The following is a 25,856-nucleotide window of genomic DNA, read 5'->3' on the forward strand; positions in this document are numbered from 1 at the left end:
AAAATATAAAAATTAACAGTAAAAATAAAAAATTTATAAAATATAAAAAGTAATGTTTGTAACATGTACTCTTATTTCAATCACGAACATTAATTTTTAAAATAAGGGGAGTTTGAATTGAAATTTTAGGGAGGTCTTTTATGTAATTATAATATAATTAAGGGTATTAATTTTTTTGAGGGGGTCAGCTAACCCCCTCACTCCAACGTGGCTTCGTCATTGATCAAAAGTCATGTAATTATTTCATACGTGTGGGATGGAAAGATTCACGTCACCGAATTTTACCATGTATAGTGGAGTATTAATCGTTTCTTGGATTCCTAAATTTGTAACTTCATTAGAGTAGATTGAATTGAGCTTGATCTCCAATCAATAATTGAGCGAGTAAATGCAATATTAATATTTGTATGTACCACATGAATTGTTCCAATTGAATTCTTCATTCCATGGACGAAAACGAAAGTTGAACTCATATAAATTGAAGAAGTAAATGTACAAGTAATGTTTTTGCATGCTAAATTAATTGTGCCTTTTGGATTCAATGTTTGTAAGCATACGAATTTAGATATTCCTAAACGCAAATATTGAATCCGTATTTGGTAAAAATATGGATCAAGAGGTTAAAAATATCATGATTGACAATCGATTGGGTTAGGTATATGTGTGTTCAATATCCAATTTCAATGAAAATCATATTTCTTAGTGATATTTAAAAAAAAAAAAAAGTTAAAAAGTATCTCTCACCATAAAAGATGCATTAATTAAATAATTTAAAATGTATAAAATACTGAACAACTTGATTGATAGTCTAGTGACAATTTGTTATCGAATCAAACTATATAGACTCAGAAAAGTACTCAATTCGATTCCACGATGAACAATATTTTCGTGGTCACAAAACTTTTCTTATCAGGAAAAATTTATGTGCGTGGGGTGAGCGGGCTTGACTTTAATCTTATTTCTTAAAGACAAGTGTTATTATCCACGTAAGATCAAGTGGGACCCGTGCTTAAACAAATATTGCCTAACGATGTCAAAACCGCAATGATTCCAAAACAGGTCCGCAGTCCACGTGGGTGAGGACTGCGGGACATGAGACACCTTCCCCTTTTATTTGGCCTACACGTGTCTGCGTCAAGAGGAAAATGGCACGCGGACCCAAGTGACGTCCACGCCACGTGGCAACAGCGACTTGGTTAGATAGTTGGAATGTTTAACTCTGTGGTTGGGATGATTGAATTTGTCCAATCCTGATTAAATCAAATCTGTACATAAGTTATATATCCGAAATCTGGGTCCAAATGCAAAAGTTTTGTCTGATTTAAAATTGGGTTTCAGTCCAAACACATAAATCTTGTTCAGTTTACTTATCTAGACCTTAACTCAGATTAGGTTATTATCCGAATTTAAATCACTCCAAATTTGATCAATGAAGTATGTAAGAAATTCAATCTAAATTAAGGTTCGAACATCTAAATATTTATTAAACAAGTGAAATTATGCAACCCATAACTGACTCGGAACCAAATTTTTGTCACCCCAATGTTTAATCCACCTCTCAGAAAAACTAGTGTTTTGCATAGTTGGTGGATTTAGGATGTTAACAGGTTTTTTGGGGGTGTTAGAATAATCGCCCCCCTCCCACTTGTGGTTGTGGTGGAAGAGTGATGCTTTTGGCACATTGGATGGTCCAGAATAAAATTGGGCTGTGGGGCCCAATATTTGGTGGGCCCTACAAGTTGTGCGTTTTGTCGTTTGTGAAGTGAACAAGGAACCTTATCAGTTCACCATGGGTAGCTTTAGTCACACCCCGATTTTTTTTAAAGACACCCCAATCTAAGTTGACCATCCCTTGTAAAAAATCAATTGACGGGGTGTCTTTAGAAAATATCGGGGTGTGACTAAAGCTACCCGTTCACCATTCATTCAATCGTCAATAAGGCTTTCTAATCAAAATAGGGCCCAAGCCCACCACCTCGTGTTCCAGAGCAAGATTTTTGTACTTTAGAAGTTTGACAAAGTTAACAGTAAGTTTATTTAGAGCATCCACAATGGGAAGAATTTGAAGTACTTGAGATGATACTTTCTTGATAAGTTAAGTGCTAGATGTTCACAATGGGTATAATGGAGTGTATTTCAAGTACTTGAAATGTTACTTTTTTGATAAATATAGTGCTACATACACACAATGGGTGAAAAATTACACTTGAAAATTTAGTTGTGTAAAAATGATACTTGAGAGTTGGAGTATGTATATAGTTGATGAATAGTGAAGAGAGAGGTGATCAATAGTGAAGAGAGAGGTGATGAAAAGGAAGAGAGAGATGATAAAAAGGAAGAAAGAGAAGATGAAAAGAAGAGAGAGATATGAAAAAGAAGAGAGAGATGATAAAAAGAAAGAGAGAGAAAATAGAGAAAGTGAGTATGAAGTGTTGGAATGTATGGAGTGTTGATGAATAATGTATATTGTGGGATTCACTCATCCAATTAAATTGTGCCACGTAGGATAGATGAGAAGAGAGAGAATGATTTTGAAGTGCTGGATATTTGGTGCATCACTGTGGATGCTCTTATATTCTTGTTTAAGAATAACTAAGTACACATTCAAGATTTAATGTCTCATTCACATGACATGACAGTACCCCCAGTGTCCCTTTGAAAAATATAGTATATATTCTTTTGTGCGCGAGAGTTGTTTATAAGCCTCGATTAATTATAAATTGATAGATTAAATATTGTTTAAAGAATCAATTATTTACCCCTAACGATGATGGCTTTATAACAAAAGATTGGTGTAGGTCCAGTTCATGCAGTGACCGGACTTGTAATGGACCCATATACATTTGTTGGGTTTGCCAGTTGTGGTCTTGTGGACCCTGACCCAACTCTATAGGTCACTGGTATTGGACCTATCGCTCTATTTAGTAATCAGTATCCTATGCTCAACTAGCTTGTATGTGAGAATTGTTTCGCTGTCATTCGGTTGGGTGACGCCAATTCGACGTGGGATCGATTATAAGTCTTGACAAAGGTTATTTAATACATGTCGCATATAAATATGGAAAAAAGAAGATTAATATATACAATAATAATATAGGAGATGCAATGCAAACTTTGATATTTTATTGAACCAATGGTGAGTAAGAGTTTGGAATTTAGAGAGTGTGTCAAAAGCAAAAACATGACAACCCTGAGAAGAACTACCAGAGTCATGACAGTACCTGGCACTCAGCATGTGTGGAGTTCCACAGCTTTTGGGTTTTTGCCAAAAAGACAAGATCTTTGTGCCTCATTTTCTTGCTGCAGAATCAGAATCTCAGCTGCTTACTCAAACTCCCCAATTCCCCATATAACCTCTCTCAACAAAACAAGCTTGCATGTGATCATCTCTCATCACCACTGATTAAGCTGTGTATCAGAGAATTATTCTTAGAGGATGTGGATGACTCCTGGAACTTTTTTGGTGGCTATATTTTAGTATATAGATTCAATCAGATCCACTGAATCAAAAACCTTTTGCAATGATTGTACTAATATAGCTAACTAGGGTGGATCCCAGGGGAAACTACAGTACAGACTGCTTTATTATGGTGGAATCACAAGTTGTGATTAGTACATAAATGGGTTTTTTCTTGTACTATAAATATTCTTGCCCATGAAGTAAGATTCTTTCATCAGATCACAGTATCATAATGCAGCAGATTAGGGTCCACTCAACAGTAGACAGTAGATCCGCATGGCTTCTTTTCTTCTTCTTTTCTTACTGTCCATGCACATAAACATGGGAATTTAACTTTATTACAGAAGCTAAAATTCATAGGTCACAATCAAAATGTTAACAAAGGAGGGGGGAACCCACTAAAGAAATGAACCTTTGCAAATCTGTTAATAAGTTGAAAATGGTGTCAGTCTCAGATCAGATGGTAGGATATAGGTTAAGAAGCAATAATAGTTATCAATCCCTATTTGGTATGCATTGTTCCTTTCAAGCTGGTCCAGCCAACCCCATCTGATCATCTCTCCCTTGCAACATTTTCACTTTATGATCTCTCTCTTCTGTACATATATGTCCAAGAGAGGATATGATTTGGTAACAAATTAAACTTATTTCTAGTTCTGATTGTGTCATCATATGAACATTACAATATTATTGTCATAAATATTCAAGAAAAAAACTTACCTAACACAAAGTTAATTGATATTAGTGCAATCAAACAGTCCTTGCAGTGTATATTCTATGCGTTCATGATGAAATGGATCCCAGACTTCATTTTCTTTATTAACTTCAAATATTTTCTCAAGATTCCTGATTGTTCTGTTTATTCTTAAAATATTTTCTACTGTAATAGATCAATCAATCTCAAACAATTAAAAATGATCAATAATTAAACAAAGAATCTTGCCTTTCAGTCTCCAAAAGGTTGCCCCACAACAAAAAAAAAACACTAATGCTAGCTATATCTGCATCAACTGTCAAGTTTGTCAAGACGTTTCTATAATTAGAGTAAAAAATCATGACTTGAGAGGGGATTTCTGTGAGGATTGGTATACAGTCACTTTCAAAATCATGCACAAGACAGTGGTGGTGTAATTATTGCTACTAACTGTGTTGGCTTTTTTATAGTTTTTTTTCCAGTTGCAGATAACAGTTGACAGAACATTTATCTTTTACATGAGATTAGCAGTTAAAGTGAAGTCCCCACTTGCATTGCATATGATATGAAGGAGATGATATGTACCTATCTGAACTTGTGGTTGCAGCACTTGAGGCAGGTCAATTTCTTCTTTTTCTGATCTTGAAGAGTGTGGCTTGTTTGGCTAAAATGGGTGAGTGATTGATTTGGTTGGCATCTTTTCATTATTCTGCTCACCACTAATATCTCAAGACCCCATGCCTCCATAACACTTAACAATCAGTCACTGTTTTGAGCCTGAAACCTGCAATGATCATTCACAATTTACTTCAGTGTCTTGACAGTTACAGAATGATATTTAAGAAACTATTTAGGCAATGCTTAAACAAGAACCTCCACCTTTTCATTAATGGTAACTTTTGGAATTACAGATGTAAGTTCATTTTAAGACAACTAGTGTTGGTTATTTGATCTCTAACTGCTACTCTTGGTTTCAGTTATGCAGTGACTGTGACAAGTAATAGACTCTGTTGCTGCTTCTGAAGTGAAGGTTTCCATCAACAGCTGCCTCTCCTATCATCACTTCTAAAGTAAAAGGAGAAAGAGTGGTGGAGGTGCTCCTCCCACTAGTGATTCTTCCTGTGGTGAGATTTGTGTAGAAAGTCCATTCATTGATGAGATGGGGTTAGGTTTAATCTAGTAGAAAAGAGCTTGATTTGTTTGGCATCTTATTAATTATTATTGAAACTAATACATCATAATAAGGTCCCATGAAGCTAAAAAATTATAGATCAATGGGGCATGAATTAGCAGGCAACCTAATCATGTTCTTCACAGTACCTTTAAAGCAGGGACCCTGATTATGCTTTTCTTTTAAGCTCTCTTCCAATACCATTGTTTTCTAGTTGCTTTATTTGATACATTTGATGGTCAATAGCTTTAAGTCTATTTGTGCATTTCACTATCTTGATACTAAAGGCCAGCTGTTAGCACTGTCAAGTAGCTCTCTGAGCATTTTTCCCTTTTCTTCCATCTTTAATCTGTCCATTGTAATAGAAGATACATGTGTACTTACGTGGATCAAAATGAAGTCTTTTGTCTTTAAAATTAAAGCCAGATGAACCTTTGATAACCTTGACCAACCAACAGTGGTGAGTAGTGAATGAAGATTCAAACCTACTCTAAAATAGCTTAAGTTCTTGCTGTCATTGCCTGTGATGCCTATGTCTAAACAGTCATGGAATCTAGACCTACTTATGATATTCATGGAACCCAAATGTATAGATCTAATTCAGTATTTTGGGCTCAACAGACCCAACAAACCTCAATATCCTATCAGTTCATGGCCCAACTTACATTGGCCCAAGTAGCCTAGCCCAACCTACATCAAATAAGAAAAGGAGCAATACTAGAGCAAGATGTTTTCCCATTAGATAACAATCTATTTATCAATTACAGTGTAATTTGTTCATCACTGGCACAGGATGAAGATAGTATACTCCCATAAACAAGTACATTCAACTAATAGTAAAAGGAACTTGGAAAGTGATGGGAGGAATCTCTTACTGATCAAGTTACAACTAAGAAGCAGCCTCCAAGAGGACTTGATATCAGGGGATCTGCAGCTCTTTAGATCTTAAAAGGTTTCCTCTAGAGACACAGCCTTCAAGATGGCTTTCGGCCATCAACCATGCTCTATCACCAATAACTCTGCCACAACAATTGAGGGAGGTATAGTTCATCTAGCGTCTAAGAGCAATTCCGCGATCGAGCTTCTGGCTTTCTACCCTGGCTTCCAAAAGCTTAGCCTTCATATTATTCTTTTGGACTCCTTGTGACCTCTTAGCAAATCCTATAATGGCTTTGGAAAGACAACCTTCTATTTGAAGAGACTCTCCCCAGTCCCCAGAGTAGTAATTGTCCCATTTGAAAAGCTTCGCTAACTGTCTTCTGATATCGTTGTATCATAAAACTTGCCATTACTTGGACACAATCTTAGAAGCTTTGATATGCTAGCCTTCTGCTTCAACTGTTCTGCTGATGCTGAGAAGACCTCACTTGGTTGTGTATCTGCAAATTCAGTAGCTGCATTTTGTTTACATTCTGCGCTACTCCTCATTGAACCTTTGGCATGGCTAATCTAGTTGACAGAGGGTTCACTTTCAAGGGAGGAACTTGAACCCTGTTCCTCCAAACTACTCGAAGATTTTTCACTCCTGGTAGCATTAGTCGGGGTACTGTTATGATTAATAAAATCATTTGAGAGGATGCCAGGAACGTTACTAGGAGGAATGTTGTAAAGACATGGTCTAACTTCCGTCTTACTAGCTTCAACTTGATGGAGTTCTTTCATAACTGAATATAAATCACCTGGTTTTGGGGGCATGTATCGAAGTTCCTTGATGTCTTGAATATTCATTGATTTAGCCGCCTCTAAAATCAATTCACCTCTCCTTAACTCCGTTGAATTAAGCCTTGCACTTCCTGACCTTAGGAAGGTTTCAAGGTCTGTTATCAGCTTGTTCATCTGCGAATATTTATGTTCAAGAGACAATTTTGCATCAATCAGCTTCATCTGGACACGTTCTTCTCTCCAGACCTCAGCCAGTTGCAACATATTGCTCTCTTCCTCCACTTCTTCGCAGATTCTCAATGATTCCAACTTCAGTGCCTCAACTTCAGCGTTATCCTCTCCAATTTTCTTAGCTAGCTCATTACACACTTCCTCCATTAGCTCTCTAGCCTCTTTTTCTTCCTCATAGTTTAGGATGAATTGCTTTGCAGTTAACTTGATGTTGGCCAGTTCATTGACCAACTGAGAATTAAGAAATCCCATTCTTTGACATTTTTTCCTTTCCTTCCTAAGCTCATGCTTTAAATCATCAACAACTGCATGTATCTTCAGGCGCTCTTCTTTCTGAAATGAGCTTCTTTCCTCTCCAAGCTTCTTGAGTAACCGTTGGACTTTCTTGTTAGAGGATTGCCTCTCAGCTTCAAGTTTGCGAATGCATAGATGAGCCTGCAGTAATTTTGCTTGCACAGCATAAATAACAGACGAATTGCTAGCTTGTTCTTCAACAAGCTTCCGGAGGCTGTAGAAGCTGAGGATGTCATTTGAGATTCTTGAGCACCCAGGGTCCCACTTTGTTGATCCCTCCATCGTAGACTTGGCATATGGCAAAGAAGACTCACTCTGGAGAAAATTAAAAAGTAGGCAACGTTATTTATGGAAAACTTAGTTCTCACAATCACAAATGCCAGCTCTCTATTACTAATTGATTCTAAGGTGGTCATCAGTTGAAGGACGGTAAGATAATGCTGTTATTTCATCACTGGAGCAACATAGTATATGAAGACAAAAAGGCTTTTAGGTTACTAAGACGTTTCATAAAGAGTTAATTAATTGAAGAACAGGTCAAGCACTACTAATTAACCTCAGAAAGCACTATCAACATACATTCCCTCCAGAACAGAGGAGCACAAGTATAGTATTTCCTCTCTGCCATAATCTAGCTGTAGTCAGATGAATCCTATAGGCAGCCTCTTACAGTCATCTCAGTAACAGTAATTCTACTAAAGTAAACATCTAATGTTTTTCTCACTATCTAACCACATCTATGCCATGAAGATGTTGAAACACCTCAGATCTTCCTTCCTTGATCATGGCAATCTTCTTTACAGTTAGTGAGTCACCAGTTATAATGCAATACATATTAAGCTTAAAAGAGAGACATACCTTATCCAGTAACCCATACTTTGAACTATCGAGGAATAGAAAGCTACTGCAACTTTTGCTCATAGCAACACATTCCATGCTAGTGTTAACATGCCTGACACCAGGCTGTGGAAAATAAAATAACATAGGATTCATCCAAAAAAAGCACATAACATGTGTTTCAAAATCACAGAAGTAATACAGAAACGTACAATCCCTTCTAATCAAATGCAATTTTAAAAAGTCATCTCTTCACAAACTGAAGGCAGCATAAAAACCTTAAAGGATGACCGACATTCGACTCAAAAACTCTTCTTTCTTTTCCTCTCAAACTTGATCATTGGCATGGTAGACTCATAAAAGTAGGATGGGCAAGCAGAATTTAGGGGATAATCCTAGATGTAAATTGGTTCAACTTTCATTTCACCTTGTTGAGTTGAAGAGAATATGAGAGAGGCAAAAAAAATCAGAATTTTCCTAAATGCATATCTCCATTTATTCAAACAGTTCAATCAAATTTTAGTTATGAATGGTAATTCCGGCTTCTGATCGAGTCCCAAACAGTGCAAAAATAGACGTTTGTTCATTTCCAATCTCTCAGAACAAACACAATGTTGTCAAATATACACTGTCATTCTTTTCCCAGCAACCAAACAGATCATAAGAGCCACAAAGACTGCACGAGAACGACTCACCTCATAGCCGAACAGATGAGATGATCCACTTCTCAAACCAGAATACCGAAGCAGCCAAAACCGCGCCGCGAGCTTTCGAGCTGATACCTCGCCACCTCCACATCTCCCTCGTACGACCTGTTTGTGTCTATCGTGCACATCGAATTTCCAGCGAACGAGAGGAGTCTCCGGGACAGAAGATTTCCGTCGTGAATAGCCTCTCCGTGGACGGTGAGGAGTTTCCGCGAATTGGTGGGGCCCAGCGCGAGAGAATCTCATTTGGACAGAGAAGGTGCAGTAATGGAGGATGCCATGTAAAGTGGTAACGTATGTAGGCAGAATCAGAGACAGAAAAGAGAGTGAGGTCCGAGCTGGTGTCTTATATGTGCTTACGTGTCGCTCCAAGAACAATAATTTTCTACAATTTTTTATTATATAAAGTTTTTACAAAATTTTTACCAATACAAAAATGTAGATTTTTCACTGTTCAGATGGATTTCTAATTTAATTTTTTTATATCATATTAGCAAGTTTACTGTCTGAACAGATATAAATTCCAATAATTTTCAATTTTCGAATTTCAATTCCCAAATTGAAACTTTTGAAAATTTGGTAATCGAGTTGATATGGGTCATATCTTCTGTGATCAAAATTACATTATATTAAAACAAAACGAAGAAAAATTGTAAACCCATTAATTAATTTGTAGTTATGAAAGTATTATAGTCAGATTATTTTTTTATAAACTATTATAATCAGAAATTGTTAATGCTTTTCGGATATTTTTATTCATGAAAACTATGCTTTACATAAGCTCTCACATCTTATCGTTTGGTATTCACTATGTATTGGCACTCGTAACAGAAGGTGTGTTGCCATGTGAGAAGACGAAGGAAATGGAAGACACACTGTTCTCTATATCAAGCAAGATTTGGGTGGCTGAAGGTCTGAGAGATGGAGATTCGCCAAGGCAACGACAAGAGATTGAAAGCATAGCCCTCGCTTCTTCCATGTCAAACTCACCACCCAGTAGTGGATCCACCATTTCCTTCAACTTGTGCGCTTCACAGTGCTCAATATCCTTCAACATAGGCCCCGCAATTGAGGTCAAGCGCTGGCATTTCGTCGAACAGAACGCCTGCATCCCTGTCGCAAGCTCCAAAATTATGACTCCGTAGCTGTAGATATCGTTCTTCTTGGATGCAATTCCTGTTGTGATGTAGTGACGGTCGGTGTAACCTGGTGAACCCATCATCGGTTTCTTGGTCGGCATCACCGTGGAAGAGAAACCCATCTTTGCAGACCCGAAATCGCAGAGCTTGCAATTGAGGTTTTCGTCGAGTAGTATGTTTGAAGCCTTGATGTCCCCATGAACGATTTGGAGATTGCATTTCTCGTGAAGGTACTCAATTGCCTGTCCAAGCTGGAAGGCTATGGTCATGCGTCTTCTCCAAAACAATATGACATTGCAAGTCGAATCGGAATCGCTTCCATGAAGCTTCTCCTGCAAGGTCTCTGCAAGGTTCCATTGGGGACATACTCAAAGACTAATGCACCTTCTTCATCTGATCAATTGAATTGAAGATTGGATCTTTAGACCATATTACAAGAACTAAAAACAGAGAATTAAGATTTTCGCATACCTTGGTCGTTATCATGGCGAAGGTTGAGCAAGATTTCTAACTCCTGCTTGAATACCCGCTTGAGATGGTCGTTGATTAAGATCTTGACTACCCCAAGAGTGGAACCAGAACTGATTAAATCAGCCAAATAGACAGTACTGAATCCTCCAGAACCAATCACTCTAGAGAAATTCATGGTGAGCCTCACTATCTCATCCCAATTGTACTTCTTTACACTTTTACAAAACTCATCATCAAGCTTTCCCTTCTCTTCATCTTCAACACTGTCATCGACAACACTCCCATCACTTTGCTTTCTGCCTCTGCTTTCCCCTTTTCGTTTGAATAAGAAATTCACAAGAAACCCAGTTACAATTACAAATACTAGAACAAACCCAGTTGAAACACCATGTGCCATTGAGAGTTCCATTCACTATTACAGTTTTTTTGGTGAAAGTTGGTGTCTTTTTTCTTACAGTTTTAAGAACTTGTCCGTGTTAGAGAGAAATCAAATCAGAAACCAAATATTACGTAATCTTAGGTTTAAAACAGGAAATATCTGTTACATATAATACGTATCTTCCTGACAAATTCGGTAAATGATGGTGGTGATCATGATTGATTGGAAATGGAGTGTCAAAGGCAGTGGTGGGTGGCCTTGCCTTGCAGAATACAGGGGAATTCCAGAGGTTATGGGCTGAAGACATTAATAGGGCCCAGAAACAAATATTAGGTATGGGTCTTGATAATCAATTGGAGCAGTCTAATAAACTTGGGCTATGATAGTTTCTATTTTGCGGCCCAGGCCCCTTTAGGTTGGCAAGTGCCCGATCCACATGCATACGTGTCTACGAACCTACTAAGGGGAAAAAGGCCATAGATGGCTTTTAATGCACCAGTGCTGTTCATAACTGAGCTTTATGTGTCTATGGGGTCCACTCCCCCCCTCTCTGTACTCAAGAGAGACAGCTATGATGATGCTTCTCCAGTCCTCACATCTCTTGCAGCTCATTTACTCATGGTCTCCTCTCTCAACCGTTTTATTCTCTGTTCTTGTTACATGGCAAGCATTCTGAATAATTCGAGTTAGAGATTTGTTAAAAAGTCTCTTCTTTGCATTCCTCTTTTTTTGATTGGCAGCTGTAATCAGGGTTTTTGCCTCTGTGTGGGAGTTGTTTAATTGAAGGCACGAACAAAAGGGTGCCTTTTAAGCTCAAGCTCAAAATGGGTATCTTGAACCTGTTTTTGCTGTTCCTATGTAAGCATTCTTAACCTAATTGCTGTTTCCCTTTTGGGGTTTTACTTATTTTTGCATGATCTATGAGTTGTGTGAGCTGGGTAATTGTGAAATTGTGAAAACCCCATTGTGGAAGGATTTAAATGTAAATATTTTACTTGTATAGTATAGTATCTTTTGGGGATTGGGTTTTGGTAGGATTGTACAGTTGCATAACGTTAATAACCCCTTGAACCCAGTTCTTTATTTTCATTTTGGCTCATTGACCTAATTTCTATTGGATTCTGTCTGTTGCAATATTGACATTATCGTTATTTTTTTCGAATGGAAATTTTTTTATTAAGAGCACTAAGGGAGTGCAAACCCATCAACTACAAGGCTGAAATGTTAATATGATCGAATATTGATCATTATTGTTATTGGCAGAAGTAGTATGTGTTTCCTTATTTTTCTTTCCCTTTCTTTTGACTTTCGCATTGAGCTCGAGATGGTGCTATTCCTTGTTTAGAATTCTCCTCTCCTACCTATGAAGTTAAACGACAAGGATTAGAAGATGCTAGGTTTTTGAGTTTAATGAATAATCCTGCTAGTCAAGATACTTAACAAGATATTTGCATTGCATTTTTCCAAAACAAAAGTGTTAAATCTTTGATGTCAATGGAGATATTCATTGGAGCCTCCATTCTGAGTATCGATTACTGTTTAACATGGACTGTGTTCCTCTGAAGTAGATTTTAAGGAAATTATCTAGAGAGAAGAAGGATTCTGAGTGACTGCATATGATTAATTTGTACTTCGGTTTACAACTTCAGAAGAACGCAGTGGCCTGAATCATATGGCAAGGACTTTGGAACGAGCATTTCAACTTTCTGAATAATTTTTAGGATATATTTTAAACTGGAACTTCCATCATTCCATTTGCTGCTAAAGTGGTTTTTTCATTGTCGGGATCCTTGGGGATGTGTTGGTGTGGGAGTTTGGGGGTATCGTCCTCATTGTTATCTGGAGGCTTTTCTGTTGAACATATTTCTTTTCTTAGTCTAAGTTAATATCCTTATATAGGTAAAATTATATATGAAAGTGCATGCATGATGCTTATTTGCTTATGCTGCATTTATTAACATAATATGATATTTTATCATGCAAATGGCAATAGGAACTTATCTCTTCGAAGCTGTCTCTAAATAGCACCCAAGTGAAGTGGTGCATATGATGTTATTCTACATATGGGCCACTAGTGCCATAAACATATTATGTTGTTGGATAGAAAAGGTTTTATGATTTTTCTATTTTGTTCTCTGTAATGACCAATGCTCTCTTTGCAAGTTTGCAAAAATCTTATGGCAGCCAGTTGAATTACCTTAAAGATTATGTATTAACAGACAAAAGTGCAGATGGTGCCTTACCGGATATCTCCCCAACTGGGGCTGTTGAGCCTTTTCTTCCTCTTCTTGCTCCTTCCCCATTGACACCTTTCACAAACCATACTGTCCCGAAACTATCAGGTTAATTCTCTTGTCCAGCTATATTAAATTCGTAGAAGAATTTGGCATGACATATATGGTTATTGTTTTTCATTTGGTTGGTGTGGTTCTTCTTTAACAGGGCTCTGTGTGTTAAACTTCAGTTCTGCTGAAAGTTTGATGAGCATAACTGCGATTGATTGCTGGTCCATATTTGCCCCAATGCTGGCTAATGTTATATGTTGTCCACAGTTTGAGGCCACTCTTGCTATTCTTATTGGTCAATCCAGTAAAGAGACCAATATGCTTGCCTTAAATGGGACCCTTTCCATGCATTGCATTTCTGATATTGAGCAGATCTTGGCTGGTCAGGGTGCGGTTGAAAATCTTAGGCAGATGTGTTCGATTCGTCCAACAAACCTAACCGAAGGCTCTTGCCCGGTAAAATATGTTAATGAGTTTGAGAACAATGTAGATACTTTGAAGCTGCTTGCTGCCTGCAAGAAGATTGATCCGGTGAAAGAATGTTGTGACCAAATTTGTCAGGACGCCATATCAGAAGCAGCTACTAAAATTGCAATGCAGGATTATCGCTTGTTAAGCATGGATGGATCTCGCGTGTTACCTGAGCACTCGACTAAGGTGGATGATTGTAAAAGTATTGTCCTTCGTTGGCTGGCGAGTAAACTCAATCCTTCTAATGCCAAAGAAGTTCTCAGAGGATTATCAAATTGCAATGTTAATAGAGGTTAGTTTAAACTTCAAAGTTAAACATCGATGATAACAGATTGATATTTGTGTGGGTCCTTTCAACCACTGCTTACCAGTTCTGGTGGGTGGGTTGTTTTGATGCTTTGGCTCTTAAGAGACCCTGCCTGTTGCACAGACAAGGGGATTTCATATTATATCTAGGGATCAGAAGCATATGGTGTTGTGTTTTAGCATGGTTAGGCTATTGACATTCTGATGGCCCTTTGTGTGGGCCTAAAAGTCAAATATAATGCACAAGACGTGACTGTGAAGCTGAGGAGGGCTAATGTACAGTCTTACTCCTGAATTGCATTGAGCTTGTTTTCACGGGTTGAATCTAGGGTACCCAATTTGCAATGGAAAACTTCACTAAGATGCCAAGTTTTGAACTGTACTTTGTGCTAGGCCTGTATTAAAAATAATTTTCTGAATTAGCTTTGTGGCTCATCACTTCTATTCATTCATGGACATTTTTAGCCGAAAATGGCAGACTTTCATGCTCATTAGGACTAATGTCATGAATCCTTGGTGGTGGATTACTCTTTTCATTTTCTCTTAGCAAGCACGTATATGCTTGATCATCATTTTCCGTCTTTTAAATTTATTAGTGATGCCACTTGCCAGTCCCTTCAAGTGGTGGTCTCATTGGTTGTTATTTGTTCTTTCTGCTTCAGTTTGCCCTCTAGCTTTTCCCGACATGAGACACGTAGCAAAAGGCTGCAAAAATGAGATAAGTAACACAACAGTGTGCTGTGGTGCCATGGAGAGTTATGTGGCACACCTTCAGAAGCAGAGCCTTATAACCAATTTGCAAGCTTTGGATTGTGCTACAACATTAGGAATGAAGTTACAGAAGTCAAACATTACGAGAAACATTTTTAGCCTTTGTCATTTAAGTCTCAAGGATTTCTCTCTCCAAGGTATGCTCTGTTTTCCCACATTTTCCCCCTGTTTTCGAACTTATTGTTGTTTCTGCTCCTCTCTTTTTCGTTACCTTTCTCGGTTACCTTTTCAATTAGCAAAGTGCTAGTGAATTTCTTTTGAACTTATTCATTGCTAATACTAATACTAATCCAAATACTTGTTTCTTTGTCTTTTGCAATGTGTTGCAACACTGGGGCTGAAATTTGAATTCATCAGTGAAACAAGGTAAGTTGGAAATTTCATATTGTAATATTGCATTTTTTGTTTTGCTTTCTGATAGATTGACATGCGAACAGTGGTAGTGCAATTTAGAGGACACATGTTCAATTTCAGAAACAACCTCTCCACATATCATGTGGAGAGGTATGGTCTACGTGCATATTGCATGTCCCTGACTTCACCCACTGCGGGAGCCTTGTGCATGGGAGTTGTGTACCTCTTACCTTTTTGGTAGATTGAATATAAATATCATTCATGTGTCTGATTTTTCTATTTAGAGTCTGGATGCCTTCTGCCAAGTTTGCCTTCAGATGCAACCTTGGACCAGTTTACCGGGATCAGCTTCATTTGTGATCTGAATGACAATATTCCAGCGCCATGGCCCTCTACATCTCAATTAGCGGCAGCATCATGCAATAAAAGTATGTTTTTTTTAATAACAATTTATTAATTCTAAATGCTCTAAGATGACCAGTTGCTCAAGTGGCCAATCTCCTCACCATCCTCTTTAGAGCAGGATTTGAATCCTCATCCCCGTTGAGCAATCAGAAAAAAGTTCTCTATGCTTGTATTTCCAAGCGGTTTTCATTTTCTTTCTCCATTTGCTTTCCAAGTGACTTGCTGCTATCTAGGTTTGTATTTTCCTTCTAACTTTATTTAGTAATTGCCACTTGCTTTCCGAATTTGCAGCGGTCAAAATACCTGCACTTCCCGCGGCAGCATCTGGTCAAAATGGTAAGCTTATCAGGCTTTGCATACTCGTTTGTCCTCACCATATATTAATCTGCCTGTTTTATTAACTAAAATTTATGAAAGACCACATGAAAGTTTTTGGAACAAACCTCATTAAAGACTTGCAGAGAACAAACTTTGGTTAATGTTAAATATATATATTGAACATTCATAATATATAAATGAAGAAAGTAAAGAGTCCGGTAAGCCAAGAGTGGAGAGTTAATTTTTAGCTTTCTTGTTGTAGAATGAAACTAACTAGAACATTTGGTGATGGACTGCATTTCCTTCACTCGACATTTTCCTATTTCGCAGGTCTCTACAACGAAGATTTGATATATTATCTGCTCTTTAGCTCATCGGTGGTGATCACCATGCTTTTATAGTCTTAATTGAATACATTCTTGGACCTTCCATCTATGCAAGAAACTGAGCTATCTATGAATCATCTTCATAGAAAAAAGATGCTGCCTGTAGGTCATGGGGTTAAAGAGGTGTTCTGTGCTTAATATCCAGAAATCATGCCTACCGAAACGATATTCTTGAGAGAGAGATTGCAGCTTTAGAGGTACATTCAAATTTGTGTTCCTTACTATTATATTAACAAATGATTCATGTGCACTGTATAATAAAGGTTTTTCTTTGTAAAGATGTATTTGAGAAGGAAAAGCCATCTTGTATTGTTGCATTAGCTATACGTATGATGTAGATTTGTGGTGAAGATGTATTACAGAGTTTCAAAGTTGAATATTTGTGATTTAAGTTGCTATGAACAAAAATAATGGGCCGTTTTAATAATGGGCTTTTCCATATTCACTTTGGGCCCTGCTTAGAAGTATTGGAAGTTTACACCGTTTGTGGACTGGAACAATTGAACAAGCCCATGTAATAACTATGTAATAAGAAAGGAAGGAAGTTGACCTAATCCTGGGCCAGGACGAACTCAGGACATGTGGGCCACTTCAAGTGATGATAAATATCAGTTGGAGGGCCCAGTAATGAAGCTTTTGAGTCGCATTTGCAGAATTTCGATTGGCTGTGCAAATAACCCCATTATTTTTAAATTACACCCCAACTTTGATCAACTTATCTTTGATAGTCTGTTTTTGATTATCACACCCCACCCCTGTGCATCTTGGCTGATTGATTCTGTGAGTGGAGGAGTAGGGAAAGCAAAATTAGTTGCGGTTCTAGAAGGAGAGCGAAAGCAAATAAGGAAGGGAGCAATTTGAAAATAGTGGGGTGAAAATAAAGTTGACCTTGAGATTGAGCTTTTACATGTAGAGATTGTGGGCTTCTGGTTGAAAGTAAATGTCGCGTCTTTATGCCCGCGCGCACACACACATATATCCTTTTACGATGTGAGATTTTTTAACAAGGTGCAGAGTCTTCGATTAGTTTGGTTCTCTACGAGGATTACACTCATAAGAGCATCCCAGCAAATATTGCAAAGTGATACTCTCCTGTAAATTTAGAGTAAACAGTAAAAATTTTGACAAAAAAGTAACATCCAGCAGTTACTGGATATGAAACTATAAAACTGCAGAGTGCTACAGTGAAACTGTGGAACCACAGTTTCACTATAACACTTTGGATGATTATTTTAATCAAAATAATCAGTTCATTTTTTGTTTCTCGATCCTGAACATGACCAAATACAGCCGACTCCCGTCATCGGCGAATAGCAAAGGCAGAGTCGGGTATGGATGCGGCATAGAAGGGAGACGAAGATAGAAAACAATAATTTGGGGTTTTCTGGGCTTATTAATTAGATGGGTCAGGTTTCTAGGCTTATTAAAATATGTCAATATGATAGTGTTGTCTGATATATAAAAAATGTAGCCTTCAATATGGGTGTTTGTCTCTACTAATTAATGTTAATTAATTCATTATTTAAATATGGTAGTATTGCAAGTTATGATAATTGTAAAATAAATTGAGTTTAAATAAATAAAAATTGATTGTAGAAATGAATATTTAAATAATTTAGTGTATGATTTAGAGTATTTGCTGCGTGGTGATACTGTTTAGAGAAACTGTAAATATGTAAAAAGTGTACTTTTATTGTTAATTTAGAGAAGCTGTTAAGAGTATCTGCTGTGGATGACCTAAGTTGGTTGAAGTAAGTGATGTAGAGATTGATCTCGTTACCAAAATTTATCATGCAAGAGCGAATCTCATAATGGACGTACTTCTAAGTGGATTTCTAATTGAGAAAAAAAAAATTGATCTAGTCGACATGTTATAACTCCAAATTTTATTTTTAATTTAGTAAAATGCGTCTTAATAAGTTAAGAAAATCATGTGTTTATAATATGTCGATTATATCTTTATTTTATTAATGTGAGATTTTTTTCAATACTAATAAATAGATAAATAAATAAATATATGGAGTATAAATTTGACATATTCAACCCCGATTCTTAAAATGATAATGTGCAAGTATTTAATGCTGATCGACCCTGTGACATTGTAATAATTGGCATCCAAACAATAATTGTTCTGACAATTTTAGGGAAACAATAAGGGCAATTATTTTATTTATATATAAAAAAGAAATAGAAGACACTTGTGCTATTAAAGGCGTCAAGGAAAAAAGACGGAAGAAAACAAAACATGTTTCACTCACCAACTTTTCTAAAAATAAAAAACACGTTTTTTTCATTGTATGGCTGGTTAGAGCAACTCCAATGTTAAAACAAATATCAAGCACTCCAAAATTATTCTCTCTTTTTCTCTTTCTTGGGTGACATAATTTAATTGGATGAGTGGGTTTTACAATATACACTATTCATCAACATTTCATACTCATTTTCTCGCTCTTCTTTTTCATCACATCTCTCTTCACTATTCATCAACTATATACATACTCCATATTTCAAGTGTCATTATCAAGAAAGTATTATCTCATGTGTTTTCAAATATTCATTTTCATTCATTGTAGAGCTCAAAAACCCTAAATTTTTTATAAAATTCACTTTCAACAGTTGAAAAATAAGTTTCGAGTGTCCCATTGAATATGCTCTTATCTCTCGACCGGAGAGGATTAAGGTTTTCTAGTTGTATGGGCTTTCGAGCCCACTTTTGTGACGCTTCAACTCTCTTATCCGCACACATTTTTGTTCGGCCTAATGCATTTTTCGGTCGTGATGCAAATTGTGATAGTTAAATCCCAATTCAAAAGTGACTCTGGAGGTCACAAAGTGGTCATTGAATTGAGCCTTCTCAGTTATTGAAAAAAAAAATCCATTCGAACCAATAGCCTTGGACGACATCAATCAATTAAATGGTGCGTGGTTGGCTGGTTGCCATTAAAACGCCTTATTATTCTTTTTCGGTAAACAACGTCAAATGAGGTCACCTGATTTGTTATTGCTCCCCATAACGTTTTCAACAACGTTGACCCAGACTGAAACAGCAAGACCAATGCAAATTTTCAAAATATAATCAAAATTTGTTCAACAAAACAAAGTTGTAGTATTTCGTTTTTTCCCGATAGGGATCCTAACAGTTAGTATTATATTTATCTCGACTGTTGAATTGTATGTATAAAATTTTATGTGTATAATTTGATTTATGTGGAATGCTTCACAAATTCATTTGAATCATGTGCATATAACTCTACAATCGAGATTAGTAGAATACCGACTGTTGAGATTTGTTTTTATTATTTTCGTTTTCCATATAAATAGGCATAGAACTATTGAACAAGTTGTACCCTCTCACTCTCTCAACCACACACACAAACACAAGGGACTAAGAAGAAGAAGTGGTTGGTTATGGGGTCTCAACCAAATGTGATCGATCAAGCTATGATCCGCAGCTTCCGATCATCACAAGGCGAGCCAGTGAGCGACGAGCTTGAATGGATACTCAACGATCCAAAATTAACCTTGTATCGGCGGCTCAAGGCTGCCACATGGATTGAGCTTATTTTGCTCTTTAAGCTCGCTGCTCCTGCTATTATTGTTTACTTGCTAAACAACGTCGTTTCAATGTCCACCCAGATCTTCTGTGGTCATCTTGGCAATCTTGAGCTTGCTGCTGTCTCTCTTGGCAACACCGGCATCCAAGTCTTCGCTTATGGCGTCATGGTACGTCAATAAATTACACACAATCCAACTCTCACTCACATCTTTTTGTATACCAGCGGCTAGAATTCCTGTTATAACTGGTTTACAACGTGTTGTCCTGTTTCTGTGTGTAGCTTGGTATGGGAAGTGCAGTGGAGACGTTATGTGGACAAGCATATGGTGCGAAGAAATACGACATGCTTGGCTTATATCTTCAACGATCAACGATTCTTCTAATATTAACGGCACTTCCCTTGACACTAATTTACGTGTTTTCGAAGCCAATTTTGATATTACTAGGAGAATCCACAGAAATCTCATCCGCAGCTGCACTATTTGTCTACGGATTAATCCCTCAAATTTTCGCTTACGCGACTAATTTCCCCATACAAAAGTTCTTGCAATCGCAGAGCATAGTAAACCCGAGTGCATATATATCGTTGGCGGCGCTTGTTTTTCACCTGGTGTTTTCGTGGCTGGCTGTGTTTGTATGGGGCTGGGGTCTATTTGGTGCAGCCCTTGTGCTTAGTCTTTCTTGGTGGTTCATAGTTGTGGCGCAGTTTGTGTACATTTTGGTTAGTCCAAGATGTAAGCACACATGGAAAGGATTTAGTGTGGATGCTTTCAGTGGGTTGGGGAGTTTCTTCAAATTGTCAGCTGCTTCGGCTGTGATGCTTTGCTTAGAGACTTGGTACGTTCAGATACTAGTCTTGATTGCTGGTCTTCTTCCCAATGCTGAGATTGCGTTGGATTCTCTATCGATTTGGTAAGTCAAAATTTATTCTTTTTGGTCTTAGTACAATTAAATCTGACACATAATGTGATGAAAGGTGTGTAGTTGTTTAAATTTCTCTGGGCCATGGACGGATACCATTGGTACTTAGACTTAGTAAATTCTTATTCAATATGAGAATAATTAAGTTTTATTCATAAACCACTCGATTGAGTTATGCCAAAATTATTACAAAATATCACATTGCTTTAGTAAACCCAAATCGTGCGGTAGCCCATGCATCTAGCTACCACACTAACAAGTTTTTTCTTAGACTCAAGTACCATTTAAGTGAGACGATCCAAAATGAATAAAGTCTTGCGGACCTGATATATTCACGAAAATTGGATAACTCAACGCCGACAATAACTTTGATGTGAATAGGAGCTATGATTTTTAACAAGAATGATGAAAGATTTTTAGTATAAAAATAGTCTATATTATTGTGTGAATGATTGTATAAGTGTGTGGTTGCAGTGTAACGATACAGGGATGGGTGTACATGATTTCAGTTGGATTTAATGCAGCTGCAAGGTCAGTCCATTAATAATTAACTTAAAATTGATGGCTAGATATTGGAAATTGGTACACGAATTAAATACTGTTATGGGTAATTAATGACAGTGTGAGAGTGAGCAATGAACTTGGAGCAGGACATCCAAAATCGGCTTCATTGTCAGTTGTGGTGGTGACGCTGTCGTCCCTTATCCTCGCCGTAATAGCTGCCATCGCTGTCCTCGTCTTCCGCTATGATATCAGCTACGTCTTCACAGAAGGGGAAACCGTCTCCAACGCCGTCGCCGACCTCGCTCCCTTCCTCGCATTAACGCTCATTCTCAACGGCGTCCAACCCGTTCTTTCAGGTACATAATTATAATAAATAAAATATATAGTTTTTTCTTTATTAAAATGAACCTTATTCAATTTACTATGTCTTAAAAAAAATATAATTTGCTGACAATTCTGCACATACAGTGCAGTTATCAATGAAAATTAATGTCCTTATCTTGCCTAGATTGAAGATTAAGTTGATATTTTTTTTGAGTTTAATGTTGCAGGGGTGGCTGTCGGGTGTGGATGGCAAGCATTTGTGGCGTATGTGAACGTTGGATGCTACTACTTTGTTGGTGTTCCAGTGGGTGCCCTTCTTGGCTTTACATTTCACTTAGGAGCAAAGGTAATTGTTAAATTTCCCACGTCAGTTTGATAGCATTGATAGCAGTAGGGCGAAGCCAAAATATAATATGAGAGGGGTCACCAGAGATGGATATAGGATTTTATATCAGGGTTGACAAAATTAAGCGGGGGTTCAGGGACATCGCATCGGTTTTTTTTTAATATATTAATTATCGAAGTAGTATTACCATTTTTTTAATACTTGAAGAGTCTTTTGAATAATAAAATCACGGGGACCTTAGACCCACAATACCTTGAGTAGTTTGGGATAAAACATCTCTCACGTTTTTTCTTCTACCTTTTACCATCTACTAATCATGATTACCTTTTTGTTTTTGTGTGTGTAGGGAATATGGTCGGGGATGTTAGGAGGTACATTCTTGCAGACCCTAATTTTACTGTGGGTTACTTACCGTGCAGACTGGGACAAAGAGGTAAATTAGTTCAACATTGATAATAATAACAATAATCACTATTTAGAGACTCCCATTGAACTTTTGTAGTAATTAGCACGGAATTGTTGTGTTTAGGTGGAGAATGCAAAGAGCAGATTGGAAGCTTGGGATGACAAGAAGGAGCCTCTTTTGCTTGACTAATAATATAAATGGTTTACTTTTAATTAAGTCTCTTGTCGTGATGCATTCAAAGAGAATCATTCACCATGATTGTCATTAATTAGTTATCTTTTTTATTTAATGATTGTCATTAGTGACTATGAATAAATACTCTCCAATTAAAGTGTAATAGTAGTTTGTGTCACTCTCAATGGAAATCTGAAGAAAGTTCGCTTTCACAGTTTCACTTTGGGCTGTGGTGGGCCGGGTCCCGTCGTATGGCCCACTAATAAAGTTTTGTCAGGGGCCCTCACCACTAACTTCGTCTTTGTTTATCGACTGAGAATGATCATTTCTCACATTGATTCCACATAGATAATTCACAACCGAATGATCCTAAATCTGAAAATCATACATACATACATACATACATACATATATACACATACATACATATATATATATATATATATATACATATATATATATATATATATATATATATTCATAAACAAATTGGATATAAACCATTAGAAATGATGAAATGATTGCGAACCACTAGGGGCTCCAATTATTTTTTACGATTGTAACAGCAATTAATTCTTCACCAAAAATATATATATTAAATCATGAATTAAAATATGTTATTGAATATTTTGATGTTCATAATATTAGAATAATATAGATTTTGAAAAAAAATTAAATTAAATTAAAACACACTAAACCCTCATACACTAAAACTTAAACCGTAAACTTTTTTTAAAACTGAGAACGACACTATACAAACTTGCTCTTTGGACATCCAATATAGGCATAAACTTGGGCCATCAGACTCGCACTCACAAAAGTTTTCCACATGACAACAGGATAAGTTAGGCTAAAATTCAATACGTGACCACAAATATATTGCTCATATTGAGAATCGATCATAGAACCTCTCAAGTCCATACGGTTTGGTCCCAAAGAGAATCACTACTAGGCTACCACCCAAGTAATTCCCTAAACTTTTTTTTGATGAAGAGGGAACCCACTGAAAGCCCAGCTCATCGGACTCCACCATAATGATAATACCCATAAGCCACACGGGCCAATTAAGTTTTGGCCCGAATGCTAGTGCATAAATAACGTCAAATCGTGTCGGAGTGGATGTTACAACTCACGACCTCCCATGCAAATGTGCTAAGAGGTTCAAACATTTAATTAACTTAACCGTCTTAAGCAACAATTTTTTTCTTAAGTGGTTCCCTAAACTCTAAACCATAAACATGAATTCTTAACTTCAAAACTCTAATATGTCAGTTAAAAAAAATTATGATTCATTTAACATGATTTTTGAGAGGGAATTGTAACTAAAACTTGGAGCTCCTCCAAGCTTCAAAATCATCATCACTTTATGTGATTCAAAAATGACATCCAATAGTTCACAAAACCTAACTCAATTATTTGTTGGAAGTGAAATAATCAATAGCAATAAATAAATAAAAAAAGCTTGTTTGGTCAATTAAGAAACCAAGTCCAAACACTGTTTATGCCATCACTGTGTTTTGTCGTCCTGACATAATGGACTCTTTTTTTTTTTTTATTACATGACATAATGAGATTCTGGGAAAGGACATATACATACATACATATGCAAACAATATTTGTGTTTGTGTTTGTGTTCGTACTTCATTTCATGGATACTATGTACAGTGTACTTGTTTGTCTATAACTTACTCCGTCCTCTGCGGGAATTAAAATATGTATGGTTTAATTTCATTAATTTATACTATACGTACTAGTTGTATTGTACGTATTTATTTATGGAGAAAAATTATTACACTGCCACCAAGACCATGCATGCCCCCCAGTTAATTAAAAACTGCCACCGACACACAGGGACACCAGCTTGTGATGTCAATTGGCATTAATTTGACAGAAAATTAAATTGGAATAAACCAGCCAGCAGACCAAAACCTACCACTAAATTCCAATATCATTACTATTATATTCATTATGAGATTTGATAAATTGCATTAAATCCCTTAAAACACCTTCAATCTCCCATTTATTCCTGCATATATTTAAATTCCAATATAACAAGAACAAAACATGGCTTTCTGTTATTGGTTGTAGTTGAAAAAACCTAAAGGCTGTGTGTGGCCGAGTGTGTGTGTGATGTGCGTGTGACACTGTGTCTACCACAGAATGTCCCACATCGGTTGTGTGAGTCCCTCCTTTGCAGTAGATAAGCTTCTCCTACCACTTGACTTTTTGCTTGCGTCCTTCGTAGGTGTCAAGTATGTAGTGTTGTCTTATCCTGTTATTGGTTGTAGTTGAAAAAACATGGCTTTCTTTATAAGTATTTAGTTGTGATGAATATAATAATACATGAATCAATCACTCACTCACTCACCCACCCCAGAACGCGTACGTGTCAGCGATTTATAGGTGGGCTTGGGTTTGACCGGTGATGTTGAGCTTATCTTGGTGGGGCCGTAATGGTGGTGGCCCAGTTTGTATATATCTTGAACTTGAAGAGTGACAAGTGCAAGCAAACCTGGACTGGGCTTAGCTCGCGGGCCTTCTCTGGGCTTTGCGAGTTCGTTAAACTGTCTTTGTCGTCAGCGTTGGTGCTGTGCTTGGAGAATGGCGGTGTGTCAATCTGAATTGCTGGTCATGGTGTCGGTGGGGTTCAATGCATCTGCAAGGTTTGTCCAAATTTATGAACCCAATCCATACTATGTCTTTCGGATAGCTGAGTAAGTGTGAATCTTGAGTCATCATAATGGTCTACACTACGCTGACAAGAGATAAAACTGGATCGACCCCATCTATGTATCATTTGATCTCCTCCACTCAAGTCTTTTTTCTCTAAAAAGTTAAACTCCTTTTAGTAGAGAGAAAAGATGATATGTAAGTTGGCATTGAATTGATCTATATATACTAGTTTTGTATTTGTTCATCTGTCCTAAGATACCAAGTATATATGTGGTTAGAAAAAGCAGGCTGAACAAGTCAATGCAATGCCCTTAATTTGAGGTCTCTATGGCTAAATTTTGTGAAGCTCTTGGACATCAATCACTTTGTTAAAAGCATGAGTAATGAAAACTAATTAATCTTTCAATAACATTTGTGGGTTTTTTCAGAGATAGAGATGTCGAATTGCAGTGAACAGATGATACAGAAGACAGAAAGTCATGAAGGGCAGAAGAAAGAATCAGTACTAGAAGGGTTGCCTATGGAGAGTAGCCCTTATTTGAAAGACACAAATTTGGAGGACTACAAGCGCAACGCTTATGGAACTGAAGGACACCTCCCCGTCAACCCTA

The 25,856-nt window shown here is 37.1% G+C and overlaps 3 protein-coding genes and 1 pseudogene across 9 annotated transcripts; 2 read left to right on the forward strand and 2 right to left on the reverse strand.

The window, feature by feature from the left end:
- Positions 1-3,130: 3,130 nt before the first annotated feature.
- On the reverse strand, positions 3,131-9,375 carry LOC120006665. 4 transcript variants are annotated; one of them, XR_005470061.1, is made up of 5 exons: positions 9,045-9,375; positions 8,371-8,475; positions 6,201-7,827; positions 4,740-4,938; positions 3,131-3,408 (listed from the first exon to the last, which is right to left on the reverse strand). XR_005470061.1 is itself a non-coding variant. In XM_038856793.1 (3 exons), the coding sequence occupies exons 1-3, from the start codon at positions 9,300-9,302 to the stop codon at positions 6,775-6,777; spliced, it is 1,416 nt and encodes a 471-aa protein (XP_038712721.1). In that variant the 5' UTR covers positions 9,303-9,375; the 3' UTR covers positions 6,044-6,774. The 4 variants fall into 4 exon arrangements, 2 of the variants coding, with proteins under 2 accessions (XP_038712721.1, XP_038712722.1); XR_005470060.1 differs by lacking the exon at positions 3,131-3,408 and having other exon boundaries at positions 4,559-4,938; XM_038856793.1 differs by lacking the exons at positions 3,131-3,408; positions 4,740-4,938 and having other exon boundaries at positions 6,044-7,827.
- A 410-nt stretch (positions 9,376-9,785) lies between these two features.
- LOC120006605 lies at positions 9,786-11,247 on the reverse strand (annotated as a pseudogene).
- Positions 11,248-11,579: 332 nt separating this feature from the next.
- LOC120006664 (uncharacterized GPI-anchored protein At1g61900-like) lies at positions 11,580-16,782 on the forward strand. Of its 4 annotated transcripts, none has more exons than XM_038856791.1 (8): positions 11,580-11,903; positions 13,265-13,387; positions 13,488-14,093; positions 14,770-15,015; positions 15,236-15,244; positions 15,517-15,660; positions 15,929-15,973; positions 16,448-16,782. In XM_038856791.1, exons 1-8 carry the CDS (start codon positions 11,870-11,872, stop codon positions 16,477-16,479), a joined length of 1,239 nt encoding a protein of 412 aa, XP_038712719.1. In that variant the 5' UTR covers positions 11,580-11,869; the 3' UTR covers positions 16,480-16,782. The 4 variants fall into 4 exon arrangements, with proteins under 4 accessions (XP_038712719.1, XP_038712717.1, XP_038712718.1 ...); XM_038856789.1 differs by having other exon boundaries at positions 11,583-11,903; positions 16,286-16,782; XM_038856790.1 differs by having other exon boundaries at positions 11,584-11,903; positions 13,277-13,387; positions 16,286-16,782.
- Positions 16,783-19,705: 2,923 nt separating this feature from the next.
- Positions 19,706-22,666, forward strand: LOC120006509 (protein DETOXIFICATION 40-like). The gene is made up of 7 exons (XM_038856564.1): positions 19,706-20,064; positions 20,178-20,809; positions 21,293-21,349; positions 21,440-21,678; positions 21,874-21,992; positions 22,339-22,425; positions 22,522-22,666. Exons 1-7 carry the CDS (start codon positions 19,750-19,752, stop codon positions 22,585-22,587), a joined length of 1,515 nt encoding a protein of 504 aa, XP_038712492.1. The 5' UTR covers positions 19,706-19,749; the 3' UTR covers positions 22,588-22,666.
- Positions 22,667-25,856: the final 3,190 nt, after the last annotated feature.

Source organism: Tripterygium wilfordii, chromosome 9, assembly GCF_013401445.1.
Source record: "Tripterygium wilfordii isolate XIE 37 chromosome 9, ASM1340144v1, whole genome shotgun sequence".
NCBI lineage: Eukaryota > Viridiplantae > Streptophyta > Magnoliopsida > Celastrales > Celastraceae > Tripterygium > Tripterygium wilfordii.

Coding starts and splice junctions, on each gene's coding strand:
- LOC120006665 (XM_038856793.1), bottom strand. CDS start 9,302: ATGAGATTCTCTCGCGCTGGGCCCCACCAATTCGCGGAAACTCCTCAC. Junction 8,476..9,044: donor CTCATCTGTTCGGCTATGAG/GTGAGTCGTTCT, acceptor TATTTTCCACAG/CCTGGTGTCAGGCATGTTAA. Junction 7,828..8,370: donor AGTATGGGTTACTGGATAAG/GTATGTCTCTCT, acceptor AATTTTCTCCAG/AGTGAGTCTTCTTTGCCATA.
- LOC120006664 (XM_038856789.1), top strand. CDS start 11,870: ATGGGTATCTTGAACCTGTTTTTGCTGTTCCTAT. Junction 11,904..13,264: donor CCTGTTTTTGCTGTTCCTAT/GTAAGCATTCTT, acceptor ATGTATTAACAG/ACAAAAGTGCAGATGGTGCC. Junction 15,974..16,285: donor GGCAGCATCTGGTCAAAATG/GTAAGCTTATCA, acceptor CCTATTTCGCAG/GTCTCTACAACGAAGATTTG.
- LOC120006509 (XM_038856564.1), top strand. CDS start 19,750: ATGGGGTCTCAACCAAATGTGATCGATCAAGCTATGATCCGCAGCTTC. Junction 20,065..20,177: donor TCTTCGCTTATGGCGTCATG/GTACGTCAATAA, acceptor TTCTGTGTGTAG/CTTGGTATGGGAAGTGCAGT. Junction 22,426..22,521: donor GTGCAGACTGGGACAAAGAG/GTAAATTAGTTC, acceptor TGTTGTGTTTAG/GTGGAGAATGCAAAGAGCAG.